Raw genomic sequence first — 20,761 nt, 5'->3', positions numbered from 1 at the left:
CAGTGGAGCCCAGAGAGTCTCCAAGAAGCAGAAAAGGAAAAGTCGAAACAGAAGATGACCCATCTGAACCATTATTACCTCTACCAGATCACACACGTGGTCCCTCCGAACGGAGCCAATTCAGTTCGGAAGTTCAAACTGTTAAATCCATGGAAGGACTATTGAATGAGTCACTCCAGCAACGTGAACCGACTACACCACAGAGATTGAATCTGTGAACTGTTTTCCGCAGAGACTGAATCTGTGATCTGTTTTGACATGAAGTTGTCTATGTATCTATGTTATTCTGTTATGTAAACCTGAAGTTATATATGTATATATGTTATTACGTTATGTTAAATGGGGAGATGACTGTAAAGCTAGGAAGGGAGGAATGTTGTGTATGTAATATGTGTGCTACTTTGAACCTATGGACAGGACTGCACTACTTGTAGGGCGTAGTGATACGCAGTACCACTCCTGGCCATAGGGGTATAAATAGTACTGTGGGTACTGATCTCCCCTCAGTTCCCGCCTGTGGGCATGAAGTAAAGACCTACGTATAGTCCCTACCTCCAACCAGTAAAGACCTGTTTTATTGTTACTGATTAAGTCTGAGTATTAATTACTTGAACAACTCACAGATTTAACAAGGGCGCTGCTGCAAGCAGTGTCTGAGGTAGTGGCACATCGACCGAGTGGGGAAACACTGTGAGGTGTGGGGTCCCATTTCCGCAACATTCCCTACAAGGCTCCCCTAAAATTCGTCCCTTCCCAAGCCACGGAGTGGAGAGTCATTTTTTGTTTGTTTTAGTTCTGTCTTAAACAGAAGCCGTGGTTCCAACTAGGTTACTTTTAGTTGTGCCTTGTTTAAAGGGCACCATCTTTACAGAAAATTACCCGGCAGGCCTTTTTTGGAAGATGTATATCTAAAGGCACATGCTATAATTTCACTTATACAAGAGACAGCTTGACAAAGACTCCCTGGAACAGTCCTGTCTCTGTCACCTAATATTAAGGGGGAAGCTACCTATTCCTATGATTGGCAGCAAACGTCTTAGCGCAATTGAGATATCAGGCATCATTTCCAAAAAAGACACTACTTCTAAATGCAAACTGTGCTCCCGGTGTTAGTTACATTCTCTTGTGTGTTTGGGATGACACTTTGGTTAAAGAAACAGGATGAGTCTGGATCTTCCAGTCGAAAGGAACGAGCCGTTTCTCAGGCGGGATGGGGGGAATTTTAATCTGAGGGGTACTGTGGGAGAAGTGTTGTACTTTCGCTCATGTGCTTCTCCGAATCAAGACATGGTAGAGACCGGAGACTCACCTTTCCCACAGCTAAAAGGGAGGGAATCTTGTTCCCAGCATTTAGAGGTGGGAATATTGGTTAATACTACCTTACGACGCTGTTGTTGAGCGAAAGGTAGAGGAGCAAAGAAGCGACGCAGGTTAATAAGGCCATAAAAATAGCAAACCAAGCACTGGGGGTTCATTTCTGGAGGAACAGAACTGAAAAGCAGAGAAATAACAGAAAATGCTGGAAAAACTCAGCAGGCCAGGCAACATCCGTGGAGAGAAAATAGAGAGAAAAGCAGAGAAGTTATACTTAAAAATGTATCGCACCTTCTTTAGACCACACTCGCAGTACTGTGCACAGTTCTGGTCTCCATATTATAAGAAGGCTACAGAGGCACTTGTGAAGGTGGTAAAAAGATTCACAAGGATGATGCCAGAACTGAGACGATATACATATCGGGAAAGACTGAACAGGCTGGGGCTCTTTTCCCTGGAAAAGAGAAGGCTGAGGGGTGACTTGATAGAGGTCTTAAAATTATGAAAGGGTTTGATAGGGTAGACGCAGAGAAGATGTTTCCACTTGTGGGGGAGACCAGAACTAGGGGCCATAAATATAAGATAGTCACTAATAAATCCAACAGGGAATTCAGGAGAAACTTCTTTACCCAGAGAGTGGCTATAATGTGGAACTCGCCACCACAAGGAGTAGTTGAGGTGAAAAGCATAGAGGCATTCAAGAGGAAGCTAGAGAAACACATGAGGGAGAAAGGAATCGAAGGATACGCTGATGGGGTTAGATGAAGAGGGGTGGGAGGAGGCTCGTGTGGAGAATAAACACCAACATGGACCAGTTAGGCCAAATGGCCTGTTTCTGTGCTGTGTATTTGATGTAATACTGCAGTACGATGCTCTTGCCAAACTAACGGAGAGACTAAATTCATCAACTGAATGTTGCTTTTCCCAGAAGACACTGCAGTTGATTTGGCGTGGCAAAGGGCGAGCTGCAGGCACCCTGGGTGCCAGAGAGGAGCTTCAGACCTCACCTTGACAATGCACGTCTTGTACATCCAGTCTATTCAAACTGACAATCAACAGAAACCAGGAGAAACAGGGATGTTAACCTTTATATCCCCTGGGAGGAGGAGAAAGGAAACATGAAAGCAACATTTTGAACACATCTGCCTTCTGTCTCTGTTGACAGCAGATTAAAGAAGAAGTCCCTTGTGTCTCCGCAGCATGCCAGCAGTGAAAAGCCTCAGTCTCTCTCTCTTCAAACCATGCTCTTGTAAAATCAAGAAGTCCTGGCCTGTTTCCAGTCTCCAGTGAGGCGCACGCGGTCCCTTAACACGAGGGTGGCGCAACAGCTCCTCCGGCCCATTGCTAAACCGATGACGCTGTAATAGTTAATTCCTTGCTGCAAAGCTTCTCTGAATGTTGATGGGCTTTTTTTTGCAATCCGGACAACCAATGCAGGTATTGTACACAATTGTAAAAACTCCTGTATCTGTTTGTGAAGCTGAAGCTCATCCAGATTCAAACATCTTTTTAACTTCCCACTGAGAGGTTAGATTTGATTGATTGTGCTCTTCTTTAACATTTTACACATTCTAAGCTCTCCGATCGTCTCCCTGGGAACTCTGATTGCAAAAATCATTTCATCAGTGACTCGATATTCCAACTGATTAAACTCTGAGGTAGACACATTGGGGGGAATTTTCCCAGCCCTGGGGAGGCGGGTATGGAGGCGGGACTGCCGGAAAAATAGCAGAAACTGGGAGCGGGTGCCGAACCCGTTCCCAACCCACCTCCGTGCCATCTTCACGGGAGGCGGGTCCCCGACTCGCGCAGGGACCCGTCTCCTCGACGCGGGAAGGGGATTACAGCCATTTAACTGCCTGCTAACAGGTAGTTAACAGGCAGTTTTGAGGCTTATCCCCATTTTACCCCTGCAAGTGCGGGCTTCCCGACGGCTGTGAAACTTGCCAGGGTCAGCGAGGCGAGCAGTGGGTCTGCGGGGGTGAGTGATGGGTGCAAGTGTGGAGAGGTAAGTATGAGAGGTGAGTGTAAAGTGTTAGAAAAAGTTTACTTACCTTTGCTTCTTCTTGCAAGCTTCAACCCTTGGGGATCCGGAGGTGCCTCATCTCAACGGCAGAGATGACAGAATGCCTGCTGCATTCTCAGATGCAGCAGCCATCTGATTTCTGCTGAGGAAATAGGTTTTGGTGTGCCTTCAGTGCAAGGGCTCACCATAGAACAGAGATTGTCAGTGTTTGACAGCTTCTCAAAGATGAAATATCATACGCTGATGTCCTCTGTCACCGGCTTTCCCTTAATTGGCCGGCTTAATTGACAAGGTCAATCAAGGGAAAATAGCGTGGGTTGGCCGGACATTGTTGGGGGCGGGACTGAAACCTAACAACCAGCGGTCCCACCCCCAACGCGTCCCCATGGACAAAATGGTTGCACGTATCTGAGAAGTAGCTGAAATACAGTAAACAACACGTCACGACACTTGTTGAAAATAGCGCCAGATTATCCTGTATCCAATAAGCAAGGAGGGCCAGAGATCGTTAACAAGGATGCATGCAAGTAAGGAGGATGGGTGTGAGTTTATGGCAATGAAGTCTGCATTTAGACTGGAGGGACAGCAAAACGTTGCACTTTCCCAGCACCTTTAATGTAGAAAGAAATCCCAAAGTGCTTCACATTGGCTTGAGGAAAATGGACATTTAGACAAAGGAGGATGAGAGAGGTGACCAAAGGCCTGGGCAAAGATGTGGGTTTTAAGGATGGTCTTAAAGGAAGGGAAGGAGCTTGAGGGTTGGTGAGGTTTGGAAAAGGGACTCCAGAGTGGGACCTAGGAGACTGAAGGGATGGCCACTAATGGTGGGGCAAAGAAGAGGAGCAATGTGCTGTAGAAGGGCAGAAACCGGATTGGAGGGATTCAAACATGGAGTGGCAGGATAAAATAAACATTCTGGGATCTTTTGACCCATTTTCTACAGAAAGGATTTGGAAAGAGTTACCTTTAACATTGGCTTTTTAAAAGCATAGCATTTTCATACCAGTTTAGGAAAGGGGCTCTGAGGTGATCGCTAATTAAGATGCTAATGAGCTAGCTTTGATGTGGTTTCCTCTTTGATCGGTCCTCCTTTGGAGAGATGTGTGAAAGACAGGAATATAAGTTTCAGGGCACAAGGGGGCACTATTGCTATACCCCAGGTTCCACCATCGGACAAGTAGAACAATGTGAAATGGACCCCAGCGATGAACCGGCACCTCGATGGAGGAGGGAGAAGATTGTCCAGAAAAATTGCAAGTCTAGTCCACATGTTGCTCAATAGAACTTATGCAATGGGTATTTTAGCTATCCAAGCAGTTTAAAGGGGATGAGGTGGATTGTGTTTCCTTCTTGAAAAACAAATCTGCAGCCCAAACACAGGAAAATATTATTGAAACCCCTATTTTGTGCTAGGTGGGGTTGATAAGTCAGAGTAGATGCTTTAATTAGCCTTTCAGGCATAAGTTGAAGAACTACTTTTGCTTAAAGTACAGGAGTTCCTCGACTCCTTTACCAGCCTTTGTTCCATATTCCTTGATACCCATACCCAACAAACACACCGAGAAGGCCCACAACCCATCCAGCTGCCCATCTAATTACTCCCCCCGCACTTTTCTCCCCCAATAATTGGTCCACTTTCATTTTGAAAACATTTTTTTTTCAAGTTTCCCTGATCCACCTGCACTGTTCCATTTATTAATCCCTCCTTCACTCAAGAAATTCTGTCTGATCTGCTTATTTACTTTAGTTTGCCCTACTTTGAATGTATGCTCCCCCGCAGCCTCCACCCCCCCCCCCCCCACCCCCACCACCCCCATCCCCGGTTCTGGAATTCAGTATACAGCATAACAACTTGCCTCTTTCCAACTTATCAAACATCTCCAGATCTCAAAAACTAGCACCAAACCTCCCCTTAGTCTTCTCTTTACAAATACAGAAACAAGACACTTGAAGAAAAAAAAACCTGGGCCTAGAAATTGGACAGAAACCTGCCGATGTCACCGTAGCCTCGAGTTTACGGTTGCTGAAAATGGCTGCAGCGCTACCGGGCAAAAATTCGCGCTGGGGGCTGGAGATTTGTAGCACAGCGCTATGTTACCGTGTAACGCTCTCCTGGTGGCGTTAACGGAGGCCTCCGACCCGAAATTCCCATCCAGGAGCGGCATTGCAGCTTCTTACAGCCTCTGGGAGCAAGGCTGTGGAGTTCGCAAGGCATGGGGGCAATTACAAGGGCTATGAATTAAAGGGGTAATGCTCTCAGAACTAATAAAAATTACAATGCAGTGAAAAATGCAGTTTTCAGCCTTCACTGCCTTTCAAAAAAAACATTAACATTAAAAAGCAGTCCCAAATGGGAATTCTCAGCACTTAAAGCTGAATTCCCTTCCGAACCTCAAAAAATGGGAAAATTGCTTCAAAACTAACACAAATGGCTCAGCAAGCCAGGGAAGGGGCACGCAGCACTCCAGCTTTGTGCAGGGGATCAACACTGCAAGACCCACAGGAGCCAGGAGGCCCTCCAGTAAGAAGGATGATCCATATCGGCCTACTCCCGAGGTCCCCACCATCACAGAAGCCCGTCTTTAGCCAATTCGATTCACTCCACGCGATATCAAGAAAAGGCTGGGCGCACTGGATACAGCAAAGGCTATGGCCCTCAACTACATCCCGGCTATCGTGCTGAAGACATGTGCTCCAGAACTAGCCGCGCCTCTAGCCAAGCTGTTCCAGTACAGCTACAACACTGGCATCTATCCAAAAATGTGGAAAACTGCCCAGGTATGTCCTGTCCACAAAAAGCAGGACAAAGCCAACCCGGCCAATTACCGCCCCATCAGTCAACTCTCAATCATCAGCAAAGTGATGGAAGGTGTCATCGACAGTGCTATCAAGAGGCACTTATTAAGCCAATAACCTGCTCACTGATGCCCAGTTTGGGTCCCGCCAAGACCACTCGGCTCCCGACCTTATTACAGTCTTGGTCCAAACATGGACAAAGGAGCTGAATTCCAGAGGTGAGGTGAGAGTGACTGCCCTTGACATCAAGGCAGCATTTGACCGAGTGTGGCATCAAGGAACCCTAGTAAAACTGAAGTCAATGGGAATCAGGGGGAAAACGCTCCACTGGCTGGAGTCATACCTTGCAGGAATTGACGAATTCCTATAAATAACAGATTGAAACCAGGGAACAAGCACAGGTCTTTACTGATCAGAGACTCCACGAGGACTGCCTGTGCAGCCCCATGGCTTGCGACATGACGTCATCACGTTTGCCCGCGTTTTCCCGCGCTCTTAAAGGGGCCACGCTCCGTACATGCAAACTCTATATGCAAAACACAGTAATGCCTAACACAATGGTACAGGTTTAGGCTGGTGTTAGAACATCGTTAAAGGGAATTATATACAGTCAGCCAGTCATTCAGTGGTTCTGCCACATGCGCCCCCCCAGAATTCGCTTTAACGGACAAAGTCAAACGGTGAGGGGGTCTGACGAGCCTGTCAGAACGACTCCAGTACTCTCGAGGCGGAGGCTGCTGGGCGGCTGGCGGGCGGGTGCATTTGGTCTGCGGTGACAACGATGGGTGGCCGACCCCGTCTCGGCGGCTGTGCTCTCTCGACGGGGCGGTCGAGGTCCAAATGTGCTGGCTTTAAGCGGTCGACCGAAATGTGGTCCGGTTTACCACCAACATCTACCGTGCAGGTTTTGTCTCCTGCCTCCAACACGCGGAAGGGACCGGTATATGGGGCCTTGAGCGGATCCCTATGCACGTCATGGCGAATAAAAACATATTCAGCCTTGTGCAGCCCCGTGGGAACGTGTGACCTCTGCAGCCCGTGGTGCGAAGTGGGTACCGGTGCGAAACATCTGGCCGCCTCTCGGTGACCAGTATGCTGAGCAGATGCGGACCATGGCTCTGTCGATGTTGGTAGGAAGTCCCCTGGGACTCGCAGCGGTTGACCATACACCAGCTGATGAAGAGTGAAGGTCTTCTTTGGGGGCCGTGCGAAGGCCCAACAGGACCCACGGTAGCTTGTCTGCCCATCCAGCGTCCTGGAGACTGGCACTCAGGGCGGCTTTCATTGACTGGTGGAAGCGTTCGCAGAGGCCATTCGCCTGTGGGTGGTAGGCTGTGGTGCAGTGTAATTTGACACCGAGTCCTTGGGCCACTGCATTCCACAGTTCGGAGGAAAACTGCGGTCCCCTGTCTGATGAAATATCTGCAGGTACTCCGAAACGGGCGATCCAGGAGGAAATGAACGCCCTGGCCACGTCCGCCGAAGTAGTGGATGACAGGGGGACCGCCTCCGGCCATCTGGTGGTGCGGTCCACCATGGTCAGGATGTGTGAAAAACCATGGGAGGGTGGAAGTGGTCCTACCAGGTCGACGTTGACATGGTCAAACCGTCGCTCCGGAACCGTGAAGGTGGCCAACGGAGCTTTGATGTGGCGCTGTACCTTGGCCTTTTGGCAGACCACGCAGGTGTTGGCCCAGTCGCGGACATCTTTATGCATGCTGTGCCATACAAATTTCGCTGACATCAGTTTCTGAGAAGCCTTCATTCCAGGGTGTGACAACCCATGTATGGCGTCGAACACTTTGCGGCGCCAGACGACCGGCACGACAGGGCGAGGATCCTGTACGGAGACGTCACACAACAGCGTGGTACCTGCCGAATGGAACTGGACGTCGGCCAACTGGAGGCCAGTGATGGCCGTTCTGTAAGCTTGGACTTCCGGGTCTGAGGCTTGGTCCGCTGCCATGAGGGTGTAGTCGATGCCCAAATGAACTGTATTGACGATCGCGTGGGAGAGGCAGTCTGCCACCAGGTTGTCCTTACCGGACACGTGCTGTATATCCGTGGTGAATTCGGATATGTAGGTCAGTTGACGCTGCTGTCGGGCTGACCACGGTTCGGCGGTCTTGGCCATTGCAAAGGTTAGCGGCTTATGGTCCACAAAGGCGGTGAAAGGACGTCCTTCTAGCAGGAACCGAAAATGGCGGATGGCCAGATAAAGGGTGAGCAACTCCCGGTCGAACGTGCTATGTGTTCTCTCGTTCTGCCGTAGTTGACGACTGAAGAATGCCAACAGCTGCCACGTCCCGTTCACCCACTGCTGTTGCACGGCACCAACTGCATAGTCCGATGCGTCGGTGGTGAGGGCGATGGTGGCTCCTGGCAGCGGGTGCGCCAGCATAGTCGCGTTGGCTAAGGCGCGTTTGGTGTCGGCGAACGCTCAGGCCATGTCATCCGTCCAGTCTACCGGGTTCTTGCCAGTCTTGCCCTTGAGGGCCTCGTACAGGGGCTGCATGAGCAGTGCCGCCTTAGGCACGAAGCGGTGGTAAAAGTTTACCATGCCTAGGAATTCTTGCAGGGCCTTTATGTTCTGCGGGCATGGAAAAGATGTCACCGCCTCCACCTTTGAAGGTAAAGGAACCGCTCCCTCTGAGGTGATGCGATGCCCAAGGAAATCGATTTGGTGCAGGCCAAACTGACACTTGGCCGGGTTGATAATCAGGCTGTGTTGGCTGAGGCGTCGAAAAAGGGTGCGTAGGTGACAGGTATGTTCTTCCTTAGTAGGACTGGCAATTAGAATATCGTCCAGGTAGATGAAGAGGAATTTGAGGTCCCGCAGCACGGAGTCCATCAGGCGTTGGAAAGCCTGGGCGGTGTTCTTTAACCCAAACGGCATTCGTAGAAACTCGAAGAGGCCGAACGGAGTGATGGCTGTGGTCTTCTGGACGTCTTGTGGATGCACCGGGACCTGGTGGTAGCCCCGGGCGAGGTCGACTTTTGAAAACACGGTGCTCCCTGCCAAATGGGCAGAGAAATCCTGAATGTGGGGGATCGGGTACCGATCAGGAGTGGTGGCATCGTTAAGGCGTCGATAGTCGCCGCATGGCCGCCATCCGCCGCCAGGCTTCGGGATGATATGGAGGGGTGAAGACCAGGAACTATTCGACCGGCGAATAATCCCTAACCGTTCCATGGTTGCGAACTCCGCCTTTGCGACCGCCAGCTTGCCAGGTTCCAGGCACCGGGACCGCGCGTAGACCGGGGGGCCGTTGGTGGTGATGTGGTGTTCCACACCATGTTTCGTGGCCGAGGAGGAGAACGTGGGTCTTGTCAGGTCGGCGAATTCGCCGAGCAGGCGGCCGAACTCATCAGGAGTCGGGAACACACAGGAGACGGTGCATGACGTAGTGTTACTGCGGTAACATGGAAGAGAATTAAAAGTTGCTGCATTGATCAGCCGCCGGTTCCTGACGTCAACTAGGAGGCTGTTGGCGCACAGGAAATCCATGCCGAGGAGGGGCTGGGAAACTTTGTCCGTAACAAACTCCCAGTGAAAGCGTTGCCCCCCGAAGCACACCTCAACTCGCCGTCTGCCGAAGGTCCGAATTGCTCCGCCATTGGCCGCTTCAAGGGTGGGGCCGTGATTCCCCGTCTGCACATCGAGGGTGGACGCGGGTAAAATGCTGCACCGCGCTCCGGTGTCGCACAGAAAACGGCGACCGGAGAGAGTGTCGGTGATGAAGAGCAACTTTCCCGCGTTGCCGATCGCCATCGTGGCCGCGGGGTGCCCGTTAGACCCGTTCCTCGGTGATCGCAGCAGTTGGTTGGTTTTTTTGGGGGGAAAACTGCAGGGAGGGCGGCAACGCTTCGCCTTCGCGCCGAACTGCGCGTGGTAGAAACACAGCCCAGCAGGCTGACGAGCTGGGGTGGCATCTGCGGGGGATGGGTGCCTCGTGGCGGCGCAGTACTGCCGAGTTACAACGAAAATTTTGTCAGCCTCCGCAGCGAGTGTTGCACAGTCCACGATTTCAGATCTGGCCAGGGCAGCTTGCACCTGTTCAGGCAGTTGGCTGAGGAAAATTTCTCGGAACAGGAAACATTCCGGTTCTGAGCCCAGGAGTGAGAGCATTTGGCTCATCAACTCTGAAGGCTTGGAGTCCCCGAGGCCGGGCATCGCGAGTAATCGACGGGCGCGCTCCGATTTTGTGAGCCCGAAAACCTGCAGTAACCGCGCTTTGAGGGTTTCATACTTGCGCTCCGTTGGGGGGTTTTCGAGGAGGCTGACGATCCGAGAGGCGGTAGAGCTGTCGAGTGCGGAGACCACATACAGGTATTTGGTCTGAACCGCATCGATGTTCCGCAGGGCGAACTGGGCCTCGACCTGAATAAACCACGAGGTCGCTTGCTGCTCCCAGAACTGTGGCAGCTTCAGTGACACAGCGTTTGCTTCCATGCTGTGTTCTTCTTTTGTGAAAACGTTCACAAAAATGGGGTCACCAATGTAGGAATTGACGAATTCCTATAAATAACTGAGATTGAAACCAGGGAACAAGCAAACAGGTCTTTACTGATCAGAGACTCCACGTGACATCATCACATTTGCCCGCATTTTCCCGCGCTCTTAAAGGGGCCACGCCCCATACATGCAAACTCTATATACAAAACACAGTAATGCCTAACACAATGGTACAGGTTTAGGCTGGTGTTAGAACATCGTTAAAGGGAATTATATACAGTCAGCCAGAGTCATTCAGTGGTTCTGCCACAACCTAGCACAAAGGAAGATGGTTGTGGTGATTGAAGGTCAATCATCACAGCCCCAGGACATCACTGCTGGAGTTCCTCAGGGCAGTGTCCTAGGCTCAACCATCTTCAGCTGCTTCATCAATGACCTTCCCTCCAACATAAGGTCAGAAATGGGGATGTTTGCTGATGACTGCACAGTGTTCAGTGCCATTCACAACTCCTCAGATAATGAAGCAGTCCATGCCCGCATGCAACAAGACCTGGACGATGTTCAGGCTTGGGCTAATAAGTGGCAGGTAACATTCGCGTCACAGAAGTGCCAGGCAACGGCTATCTCCAACAAGCGAAAGTCTAACCACCTCCCCTTGACATTCAATGGCATTACCATTGCCGAATCCCCCACCATCAACATCCTGGGGATCACCATTGACCAGAAACTTAACTGGACCAGCCACATAAATACTGTGGCAACAACAGCAGGTCAGAGGCTAGGTATTCTGCGGTGAGTGTCTCACCTCCTGACTCCCCAAAGCCTTTCCACCGTCTACAAGGCACAAGTAATGAGTGTGATGGAATACTCTACACTTGCAACAACACTCAAGAAGCTCGACACCATCCAGGACAAAGCAGCCAGCTTGCTTGGCACCCCATCCACCACCTTAAACATTCACTCCCTCCACCACCGGCGTACTGTGGCTGCAGTGTGTACCATCTACAAGATACACTGCAGCAACCCGCCACGGCTTCTTCGGCAGCACCTCCCAAACCCGCGACCTCTTCCACCTAGAAGGACAAGGGCAGCAGGCGCATGGGAACACCACCGCCTCCAAGTTCCCCTCCAAATCACACACCAGCCTGACTTAGAAGTATATCGCTGATCCTTCATCGTCGCTGGGTCAAAATCCTGGAACTCCGACCTAACAGCACTGTGGGAGTTCCTTCACCACACGGACTACAGCAGTTGAAGAAGGCGGCTCACCACCACCTTCTCAAGGGCAACTAGGGATGGGCAATAAATGCTGGCCTTGCCAGCGATGCCTACATCCCATAAGCAAATAAAAAAAAAAATGAAACTATATGAGTGAGGCAGTCACTGCCAGCAGTGTCACCCCTACCACCTGGCTCCAGTGCTCAAAGAAGTTTCATGGCCTCAGACGAGTGGTCAAGGTCAGTGAATGCATCTTCAAAAGCCGACTCCTACCAACTGCATCATTAGCCTCACACACTGCTCAATGCACGACTCCCCCCCAAATCACTCACATACCAAAAATCTGCACCAATCGCGAGGCACATCTCCCATTTCTAGCCTCACCTCGAAGAGACGGTGCAGGCTATTCTTTGCAGGGGCATGGCTGAGCCCTTGGCCAGCGGCGGGGCTGAAAGGATACAAGATACTGGTAGCCTCATACATTATCCTCCTTCTGGTATGAACCTATTGCTTTCCTGCCCTCTCCTCACCACAACGCCACTCTTGTGCCTTCGTCATTTCATACACCCAAGAAATGCAGTCTGTCCAGCCAGTGGTTGGCCAAGAAGAGGGAGAGGAGAGTGAAGAAGAAGAAGACGAAGAAACAGAAACACTGTCACTCCCAGCCACCAGTTCCTCGAGGTTGACCAGCAGGCCATCTGCAGTCTCCCCCACTGAAAGTCAGCAGCCTTCTACCAGCCCTGCTGCAGCCACTGGGGTAGCACTGCATGACATCAGTAGGATAGGCAAAGGCACACACAAGACAGTCACCAAGAGAATGCATACAAGTGATGAGTTGATTTTTTTGTTGTCATATTGGATGGATAGATGTATAAAGTTGGATTGGAAAGTTTGCTTTGTGGTGGCTTTTATTTCAGCATCGTGGCCAAGAGGGCACCGTGATGGTCAGTAACAGAGGGAAGGTAAGGTGCGGGACTAATGATGAAAGGGGAATTGGGGTTGTGGTCACTGGGAGCACAGGCGGATGATTCCATCCCGGATATCCCAGTCAGAAAGGGGCTGTCTGGGATGCATCCTTCCGTTTGATTCCTCCTCCTCGGTTCCTTCCTCTTCTGTGTCTTCCTCTTCCTCTGCGAGTGAATGCTGTAAATCTGAAATGTCAGCATGAAATGCTGGAAATACTCAGCAAGTCAGCTAACATCTCAACCTGAGACGTGAACTCTGTTTCTCTCTCCACGGTTGTTGCCTGACCTGCTGAGTATTTCCAGCATTTTCTGGCCTTGCAAGCACCAGCAGCACCCCCTACACACTTATAGATCTTTTAACGTCTATTGCAGCAAGTCACTACTTCAATAAAATCAAAAAAAAAGTCCAAACGTTTAAAATGCAAACTTACCTGAAAGACGTGTGTGTCCCTTTCAGAAGTGCTGACAGCGCCTCTGTCACTCTGCTTGCATGCTGGGTTTACCTGGCGTGCTTAGGACCCAGCGCTGAACTCAGTGCTATGGTCCAAGTCCACCGTGGTGACGTTAAGTTGATGTCACCACTCCGCCTTTTTTTTTTTGCAGGGCGCAATTTCAGAACGGCAGCGCTACTGGGACTTTGAAAATGGAGGGCGCCACCAGCTGGCGGAAGAGTGGCGGCCGCCGCTTTTTTGACATTACGCTGCACTAACCAGTGGCGCTAAGGTACGGAATTTCTCCCTCCTAGTCATTCCAGATCCATCAACTCTCATTTCTTCTATTTAGACTCTCAAGATATTCTAGTTCTATAACCATCCATCAAGACTGATTTATTGGCTCAAAGCATGACGTGCATCTCATCTTACTGCCTGTTGTTACTGCTGGTGAATATATATTGCAGTTATTTCCTTCTGTCCTTCCCATTCCTTTTCTGTGTGCTAAAAGAAGCAACTTGATGCCAATATACAACTGCTACACCCTCTGTAATTGTCGCCGATCTTAATACGGGTTAATCGCTTGTTTTGTATTTTTATCTTGGTATTTCTTTCACAGTGAAATCAATAAAAGTATCTTGAAAATAATGGGAAGAGGGTGGTGCAGTTGATTAGAGACTGTGCTTTCACCCGAGGCTTGGGTTCCAATCTGACCCAGCCTGATCAGATGAAAATCTCTGTCTGCTACCTGTAATTTGGGCAGTCTCAATCCAGCTCCGAGTGTGGGGGGAGGGGGGGTTGAATAGAAAGTGTCCCATTGCTGCTTTTCTGAGGTTGAATTTGAGACATGTTGCTGGGGCAGAGTGCTTGTGTGCAAGTATCTAACCCATGTTGTACCTGGCCTCAATGCTGTTCCATTCCCCAGCACTAACATCCTCTACAGACCTTCCCTTTTGTTCCTTCCTCCCCTCCCCCCTTTCCCCGCCCCTCCACTTGCTTAAAAATCTGTTCCATCTCCAGCTTTTTCCAGTTCTGACGAAAGGTCATCGACCTGAAACGTTAACTCTTTCTCTCTTCACAGATGCTGCCTGACCTGCTGAGTATTTCCAGCATTTTCTGTTTTTATTTCTAACATTCTCCAGTTTGATGAGCAAAAAATAAAAAAAAATTAGAACTTGAATATTAGTGGCTCTGGTGGGTGCCAATTTATAGAGAAACCTACCAACAACGAACAAACTGGCCCGGTGTCACTCGAGTTTTGTGTCTGAATGATAAGGCTCGGATTTTCCACTTCAGTGCTCTTGGTACACACCAGGAATACAGATCAGAAAATGCCAAACTCCCGGCCGGTGATTTTCCAAATAATCAAATTAATGGCTAGAAAATCACGGCCTGGGAGTACAGAATTTGCCAATATGTGCTCCTGGTGTTTGCTAGGAGCCCTGAAGTGGAAAACTTGGGCCAGAACATTTTGGTTTACTGTCAGTTTTATGTGATGGCTGTTACGTAGTGAAGCTGGTGTCATATTATAGTGAGACCAGTCAGCTTGCACAACCATATACATCCCATGGGTGGAACAGATCAGTTCACATTGGGTTTATCATTAAACAGAAAAATCTCCAAAAGCTACAACACTGGACACAACACTTGGATAGTTATGTGTGTAGCTTGGTGTGGTTGGGTGTTGGTGTGTAGCTTGGTGTGGTTGGGTGTTGGTGTGTGTGGTCTGGTGTGGTTGGGTCCTGGTGTGTGGGGTCTGGTGTGGTTGGGTGTTGGTATGTGTGGTCTGGTGTGGTTGGGTCCTGGTGTGTGGGGTCTGGTGTGGTTGGGTGTTGGTGTGTGTGGTCTGGTGTGGTTGGGTGTTGGTGTGTGTGGTCTGGTGTGGTTGGGTGTTGGTGTGTGTGGTCTGGTGTGGTTGGGTGTTGGTGTGTGTGGTCTGGTGTGGTTGGGTGTTGGTGTGTGTAGTCTGGTGTGGTTGGGTGTTGGTGTGTGTGGTCTGGTGTGGTTGGGTGTTGGTGTGTGTAGTCTGGTGTGGTTGGGTGTTGGTGTGTGTGGTCTGGTGTGGTTGGGTGTTGGTGTGTGTAGTCTGGTGTGGTTGGGTCCTGGTGTGTGTAGTCTGGTGCGGTTGGGTGTTGGTGTGTGTGGTCTGGTGCGGTTGGGTGTTGATGTGTGTGGTCTGGTGCGGTTGGGTGTTGGTGTGTGTGGTTGGGTGTTCGTGTGTGTGGTCTGGTGTGGTTGGGTGTTGGTGTGTGTGGTCTGGTGTGGTTGGGTGTTGGTGTGTGTGGTCTGGTGCGGTTGGGTGTTGGTGTGTGTGGTCTGGTGTGGTTGGGTGTTGGTGTGTGTAGTCTGGTGTGGTTGGGTATTGGTGTGTGTGGTCTGGTGTGGTTGGGTGTTGGTGTGTGTGGTCTGGTGTGGTTGGGTGTTGGTGTGTCTAGTCTGGTGTGGTTGGGTGTTGGTGTGTGTGGTCTGGTGTGGTTGGGTGTTGGTGTGTGTAGCCTGGTGTGGTTGGGTGTTGGTGTGTGGGGTCTGGTGTGGCTGGGTCCTGGTGTGTGGGGTCTGGTGTGGTTGGGTCCTGGTGTGTGGGGTCTGGTGTGGTTGGGTGTTGGTGTGTAGTCTGGTGTGGTTGGGTGTTGGTGTCTAGTCTGGTGTGGTTGGGTGTTGGTGTGTGTGGTCTGGTGTTGGTGTGTATGGTCTGGTGTTGGTGTGTGTGAAGTTTAAGGTAGCCTTTCTCTGCTGAAATCCCTCCTCCAGACCTGGCTATTCCAATGCCCCCATTGCCAGTCCCTCATCCTCCTTGCTTCATAAACTCCAACTCATCCAAAACTTCAGTGCTTTTGTCTCATCCCATGCTAGGTCTTATTCATCCATCAGCCCATCCTCACTGACCTCCACAGGCTCCCTGTCCCTCAATATGTTAAATTTAAAATCTTTATTCTTGTCAAAAAACCCTTCTCAACCACTTCTGCAAGCTCCTCCAGTCCTACACCCCTCCTGCAATGTTCTTCCCCTCCAATTCTTTCCTTTTATTCACTGCCTCCTCCTTTGCTCCCACTATTGCTGATAGAACCTTCATTCACATTTATCCTGCTTTCTCAAACTCTCTTCCTTGACCTTTTCACCTCCCCTTCAACATTTAAAAATCTTCCCCGAACACTTCTCCTCAGCCAGACTCCGTTTCCTAAACTCTCTCTTCTTTGCTGATTCCCAATCTCCTTGGTTTGTTTTTGTGTGTTAAAGAGGCTACATAAGCTGTTGTTGGAGGATGCCGGTTTTTGATATTACACACACCATCCGTCTTCCAGATGAGACGTTAAACCGAGGCCCCGCCTGCTCTCTCAGGTAGATGTGAAAGATCCCGCGGCACTATTTCGAAGAAGAGCAGGGGAGTTCTCCCCGGTGTCCTGGCCAATACTTAACCCTCAATCAACCTCACTAAAACAGGTGATCTGGTCATTTATCACACTGTTGTTTGTGGGAGCTTGCTGTGCATAAATTAGCTGCCATGTTTCCCACATTACAACAGTGACTACTTTTTTAAAAGTACTAAATTGGCTGTAAAGTGCTTTGCGACGCCCTGGGGGTCAAGAAAGTCGCTGTAGAAATGCAGGTCTTCTTTTCTTCTTTACAAAGTATGCCAATTGTGTTCAGAAACTGTAAAGAAAAGAAACCGTCACAACTGCTCTGCTTGACGTGGCTGCGTCATTCACCAAAGTTGGTGCTGGTTTTTACACAGGACATCAGCAGGTAGGAGTTGGTCTCTGAGGAACACTCCATTTTGCCACCTTACCAGATGAAGTGGGCTACTCCCTTCATGGGGAATTTGGGAAAGGAGAGGCGGGAATCTCGGCTTAATTCCTGAATGTGGAATTTGGGAAAGGGGTGGGGGGGGGGGGGAAGGATATCTCTGCCTGTTCTCTGTGTAGGGAATTTGAGAAGGGGAGGGACATAGTGCCTATTCCCTATATGGTGATTTAGGAGAGGAGGGATTTCTGCCCTGCAACTCCATGGTGCTGTGTGCTAGCCATCAAGAGATCACTTTACATTTGTTCTTGTTAAAGAGGAAACTAGGATAACAATTATAAAGTCTAATATCGATTCATTCTAAAATTAGTATGGTCTGACATTTGAACTAGATTTTTGATTTATGCTAAAGAAACCATTTGCTCATATTCATCCATACAGGTGCGATGTCACAGTTCCAATTAGCTTCAATTATAGACAGATTGGGAAATTGCCCAGTGGAGACAAAATAGGCCTTACAGCAGAAGGAATTAGTGCCTGGCGTTTTATAATTTGATGAGTTACTTACCTGTGTTGTATCCTCGACTCAGCGCTGGCCAAGGCCTGTGATTCTTCCACAAGTTCCCAAGGTACCAATCACTCTGATTCTCCACCAATCCAAGGACTTGCTGACCTGTGAACAAGGGAGCAGGAAAGGGTTACTCTGTGTCAGTCTACCCCATACCCATGGTTGTTTCTGTCACTGACAGTCTCTTTATGCAAGCTCATATTTGCATCGACTTCTGTTATGTGAAGGTCCTTTTCTAGGTTGAGAACAGTGATCGTGGTAAATGACCCAATTTTCTACATTACTCCCAGTGAGAGCAGTAAATTACCTTTTGTTAGAGTGTCGTATGGTCAGATCCACACGTGGATAGCAATGACAATCTTGGTTGATATGTTGTCTCCCTGGGCACTGAGGCCAATTGCCCAAATGCTGCCTTAGCCGAGATCAACTAACCCAGTTGAGACCAGGAATCGAAGCTGATTCCGAGTCCGTGCCGAGTCATTTGATTGCAGGGGTGACAGTTACAACTCCTGGTTTAGGAAAAGGCGCTATATAAATACAAGTTCTTTCTTTTCTTTCTTTCACCCACGTGGGATGGGGCTGCCCATCCTCACTCTGAGCATCTCATTGCTGAATTATTCAAAGCTAGCATGACCACAGCTGCTCAGTGATGCTACCCTACACCCTAATGAGCATCTTTGATCAAAAGAGCTGTGATTTAGTGTGATTGATGACTCCTGGCTGGTTTATTGATCAGGGGAGATTATATGCTATTGAAGTACACGTAGTCCCGGATTGTGTGGAGTGATAGCCATGTTTGGTTTGGTGAGATTGTGGCACTGTGACTGGGAGCAGATTGAAAAGGCTGGCCTTGTCTTATTAACTCCTGCAGCCTGCTACCACTGTCATATCCAGTCACCCAGTGCATGGAGCTGGGGGATTACTACACACGACTGAAGAAGAAACTTCTGCAAGGTTTTAGTCTGGAGGTACATGGTCCTACTTTTACATTTCTCTGAAGCCTGTAAAGAAGGACCTGATACCCTCTCGACACCAACAACCATTCCCAGGTCAGATAGAGCCGCGTTCACAGAGCTCTTCATGGCTTGACCCAGCAAAATATCTCAGCCCCAAACAAGCACGGGTGGCATCACTGTGCCTTTTCCAATTCCTGCACCGTGCGTTTATATTCCTGTATTGGACGACTCAAGCATGAGGGTAGTTTACCTCTGTGGTTCGACAGTGACTCAAGCAGATTGAGATGAACTACGTACGAACATATGAACTACGTCTGCTTTACACAGGATCATCAACGGTCTTTTGAGAGAGAAACATTTAACTTAGTCGCGGTTCCCTTCCAGACCAAGGTGAAAAAACTAATGATACGACTACGAGCAAGTAAAACCGAGATCCTCATCGGAGGCTGAAGGTCTGGTCCCTGTGAATAGTCTGGATTGGGACCCAGGCGCTATAGGTGAAAAAGATTGCACAGTAACCCTCGTTATAACACTAACGATCTGAAAGAGTGCACCGTCACCTCGTCTGTCTGGGCTGTATCTAAAAAGCACTGTGCCACCCGGTTGTTGGTCAGCACACGAGATCAGTCTTAGTCAGGCCCTGAACCCAATCCCCACACCCAGCTGACCACAAAAGCAATCAGGGTGTTTGGTGTAAATGGGTCTGTCACACTGGTTCAGTTGGGATTTCTGTTCTGACTGATGCAATTGAAATTAAGCCAGTGTTGAGGAAGTTTCAGCATCCACTTAGGACATTCTGTATCTGATCCATGATAGTGACTCAGAGGGCAAACTCCTCACCTGGAACATACATGAATTTGAACATCTCTATTAAATCTCCCTTTAACCTTCCCTGCTTTAAGACGAACAATCCCAGCTTCTCCAGGTAACTGAAGTCCCTCATCGCTGGTACCATTCTAGTAAATCTCCTCTGCACCCTCTCCAAGGCCTTGACATCCTTCCTAAAGTGTGATGCCCAGAATTGGCCACAATACTCCAGCTGAGGCCTAACCTGTGTTTTATACAGGTTTACCATAACTTCCTTGCTTTGGTTCTCTATTCCTCTGTTTACAAAGCCAAGGATCCCGTCTGTTTTTTTTAACAGCCTTCTCAACTTATCCTGCCACCTTCAAAGATGTAGGTCAACCCCTGGTCTCTCTGTTCCTTTAAAATTGTACGATTTCATTTACATTGGCAAATAGCAGTGGAATCGAAGGAACCAGCACAATAATCACAATGAGTTGGACAAAATATGCAGGTAGCCTCAACCATCCCAGATGAAATTTAATGCAGAAAATTGCACAGTACTGCACATCAACTGGAAAAATGGGTGACACAGGTAGTCGATGAATGGTGCTGAAATAGGAAAAGATCAAGTTGAAAGAGACCTCGGGGTCTGAGTAGACTTGATGCTCAATCGACGCAGTTCAGTAAACAACAAAACCAATAGAACGTCGAAGGACACAGCCAAAACAGTAGACGACAAGCCAGAGGCAGTCATGATCAAACTGTGTAGTGCTCTGTTCAGACCCCACCTTGAGTGCTGTGTCTATTTCTGGTCTCCGAGAAGCTGGAGGCAGTGCACAGGCTATTCCACTGTTGGGGCATCGTAGCAAACCTGAACCTATCCTCGGCAATCACACATGCACACACAGATGGAAGAAAGGTCACTTGGACAGCGTTCAGCAGGCTCTTCCACCCCAGTGAAGTTGAAGCCCACTTCAAGAACACTTTGTCTGAGATCGGTTAACTCAACACAGACTTAGGGCTAAAAATTCAGTTTGGGGCGCCAAGCTCGCCTGGGCGCCGGAATTACCGCTGCGTGCGGAGCCACTTGCGCCATCTGGATATTCAGTTTCTGCGCCCCAAATGGAAGCGGGCCGCTAAACGAGGCTTCCCGCGCCCCGCTTGGGGCGCTGAAACTGAATATCGGCGCACTAAGGGCCGCAGCGCCACACGCTGCGGCACGGCAGGCTGCGGTACTGCAGGCCTTCCTCCCACTGTTAAGGGGGAGGTGCCTGCAACAGCGCGATCCCCGCTCGCGAGTGCTGGCAAATGAGCGCGGCACCAAGGAGAAGTGCCGGGCTCTCGTGAAACAGCCGGCAATGCCGCGGGGGGGGGGGGGGCGGGGGGGGGTGTAGGAGGCCGGGGACGGAGGTGCGGGCAGGCGGGCGCCGAAAAAGCGGACGGCCGCACCTCCACCTTAACTAGCGCCACTACCGCCACAGGTAGGCCCCTGTGTACCGGTGGC

The 20,761-nt window shown here is 49.7% G+C and overlaps 1 protein-coding gene across 1 annotated transcript in view; it reads right to left on the bottom strand.

Moving 5' to 3' along the window:
* LOC147105984 (xylosyl- and glucuronyltransferase LARGE1) overlaps positions 1-20,761 on the bottom strand; it is a 1,047,399-nt gene that overhangs the window by 163,925 nt on the left and 862,713 nt on the right. Inside the window, exon 5 of the mRNA XM_086008605.1 lies at positions 17,516-17,620. Within this exon, the coding sequence (XP_085864731.1) occupies positions 17,516-17,620 (105 nt within the window). The remainder of the gene's footprint in view (positions 1-17,515; positions 17,621-20,761) is intronic.

This window comes from Somniosus microcephalus, chromosome 16 (assembly GCF_052327205.1).
Source record: "Somniosus microcephalus isolate GS21.2 chromosome 16, FLI_Smic_1.0, whole genome shotgun sequence".
Taxonomy (NCBI): Eukaryota; Metazoa; Chordata; class Chondrichthyes; order Squaliformes; family Somniosidae; genus Somniosus; species Somniosus microcephalus.
Note: the sequence above shows the minus strand (reverse complement) of the source record. Positions and strands in the feature narration are given on the sequence as shown.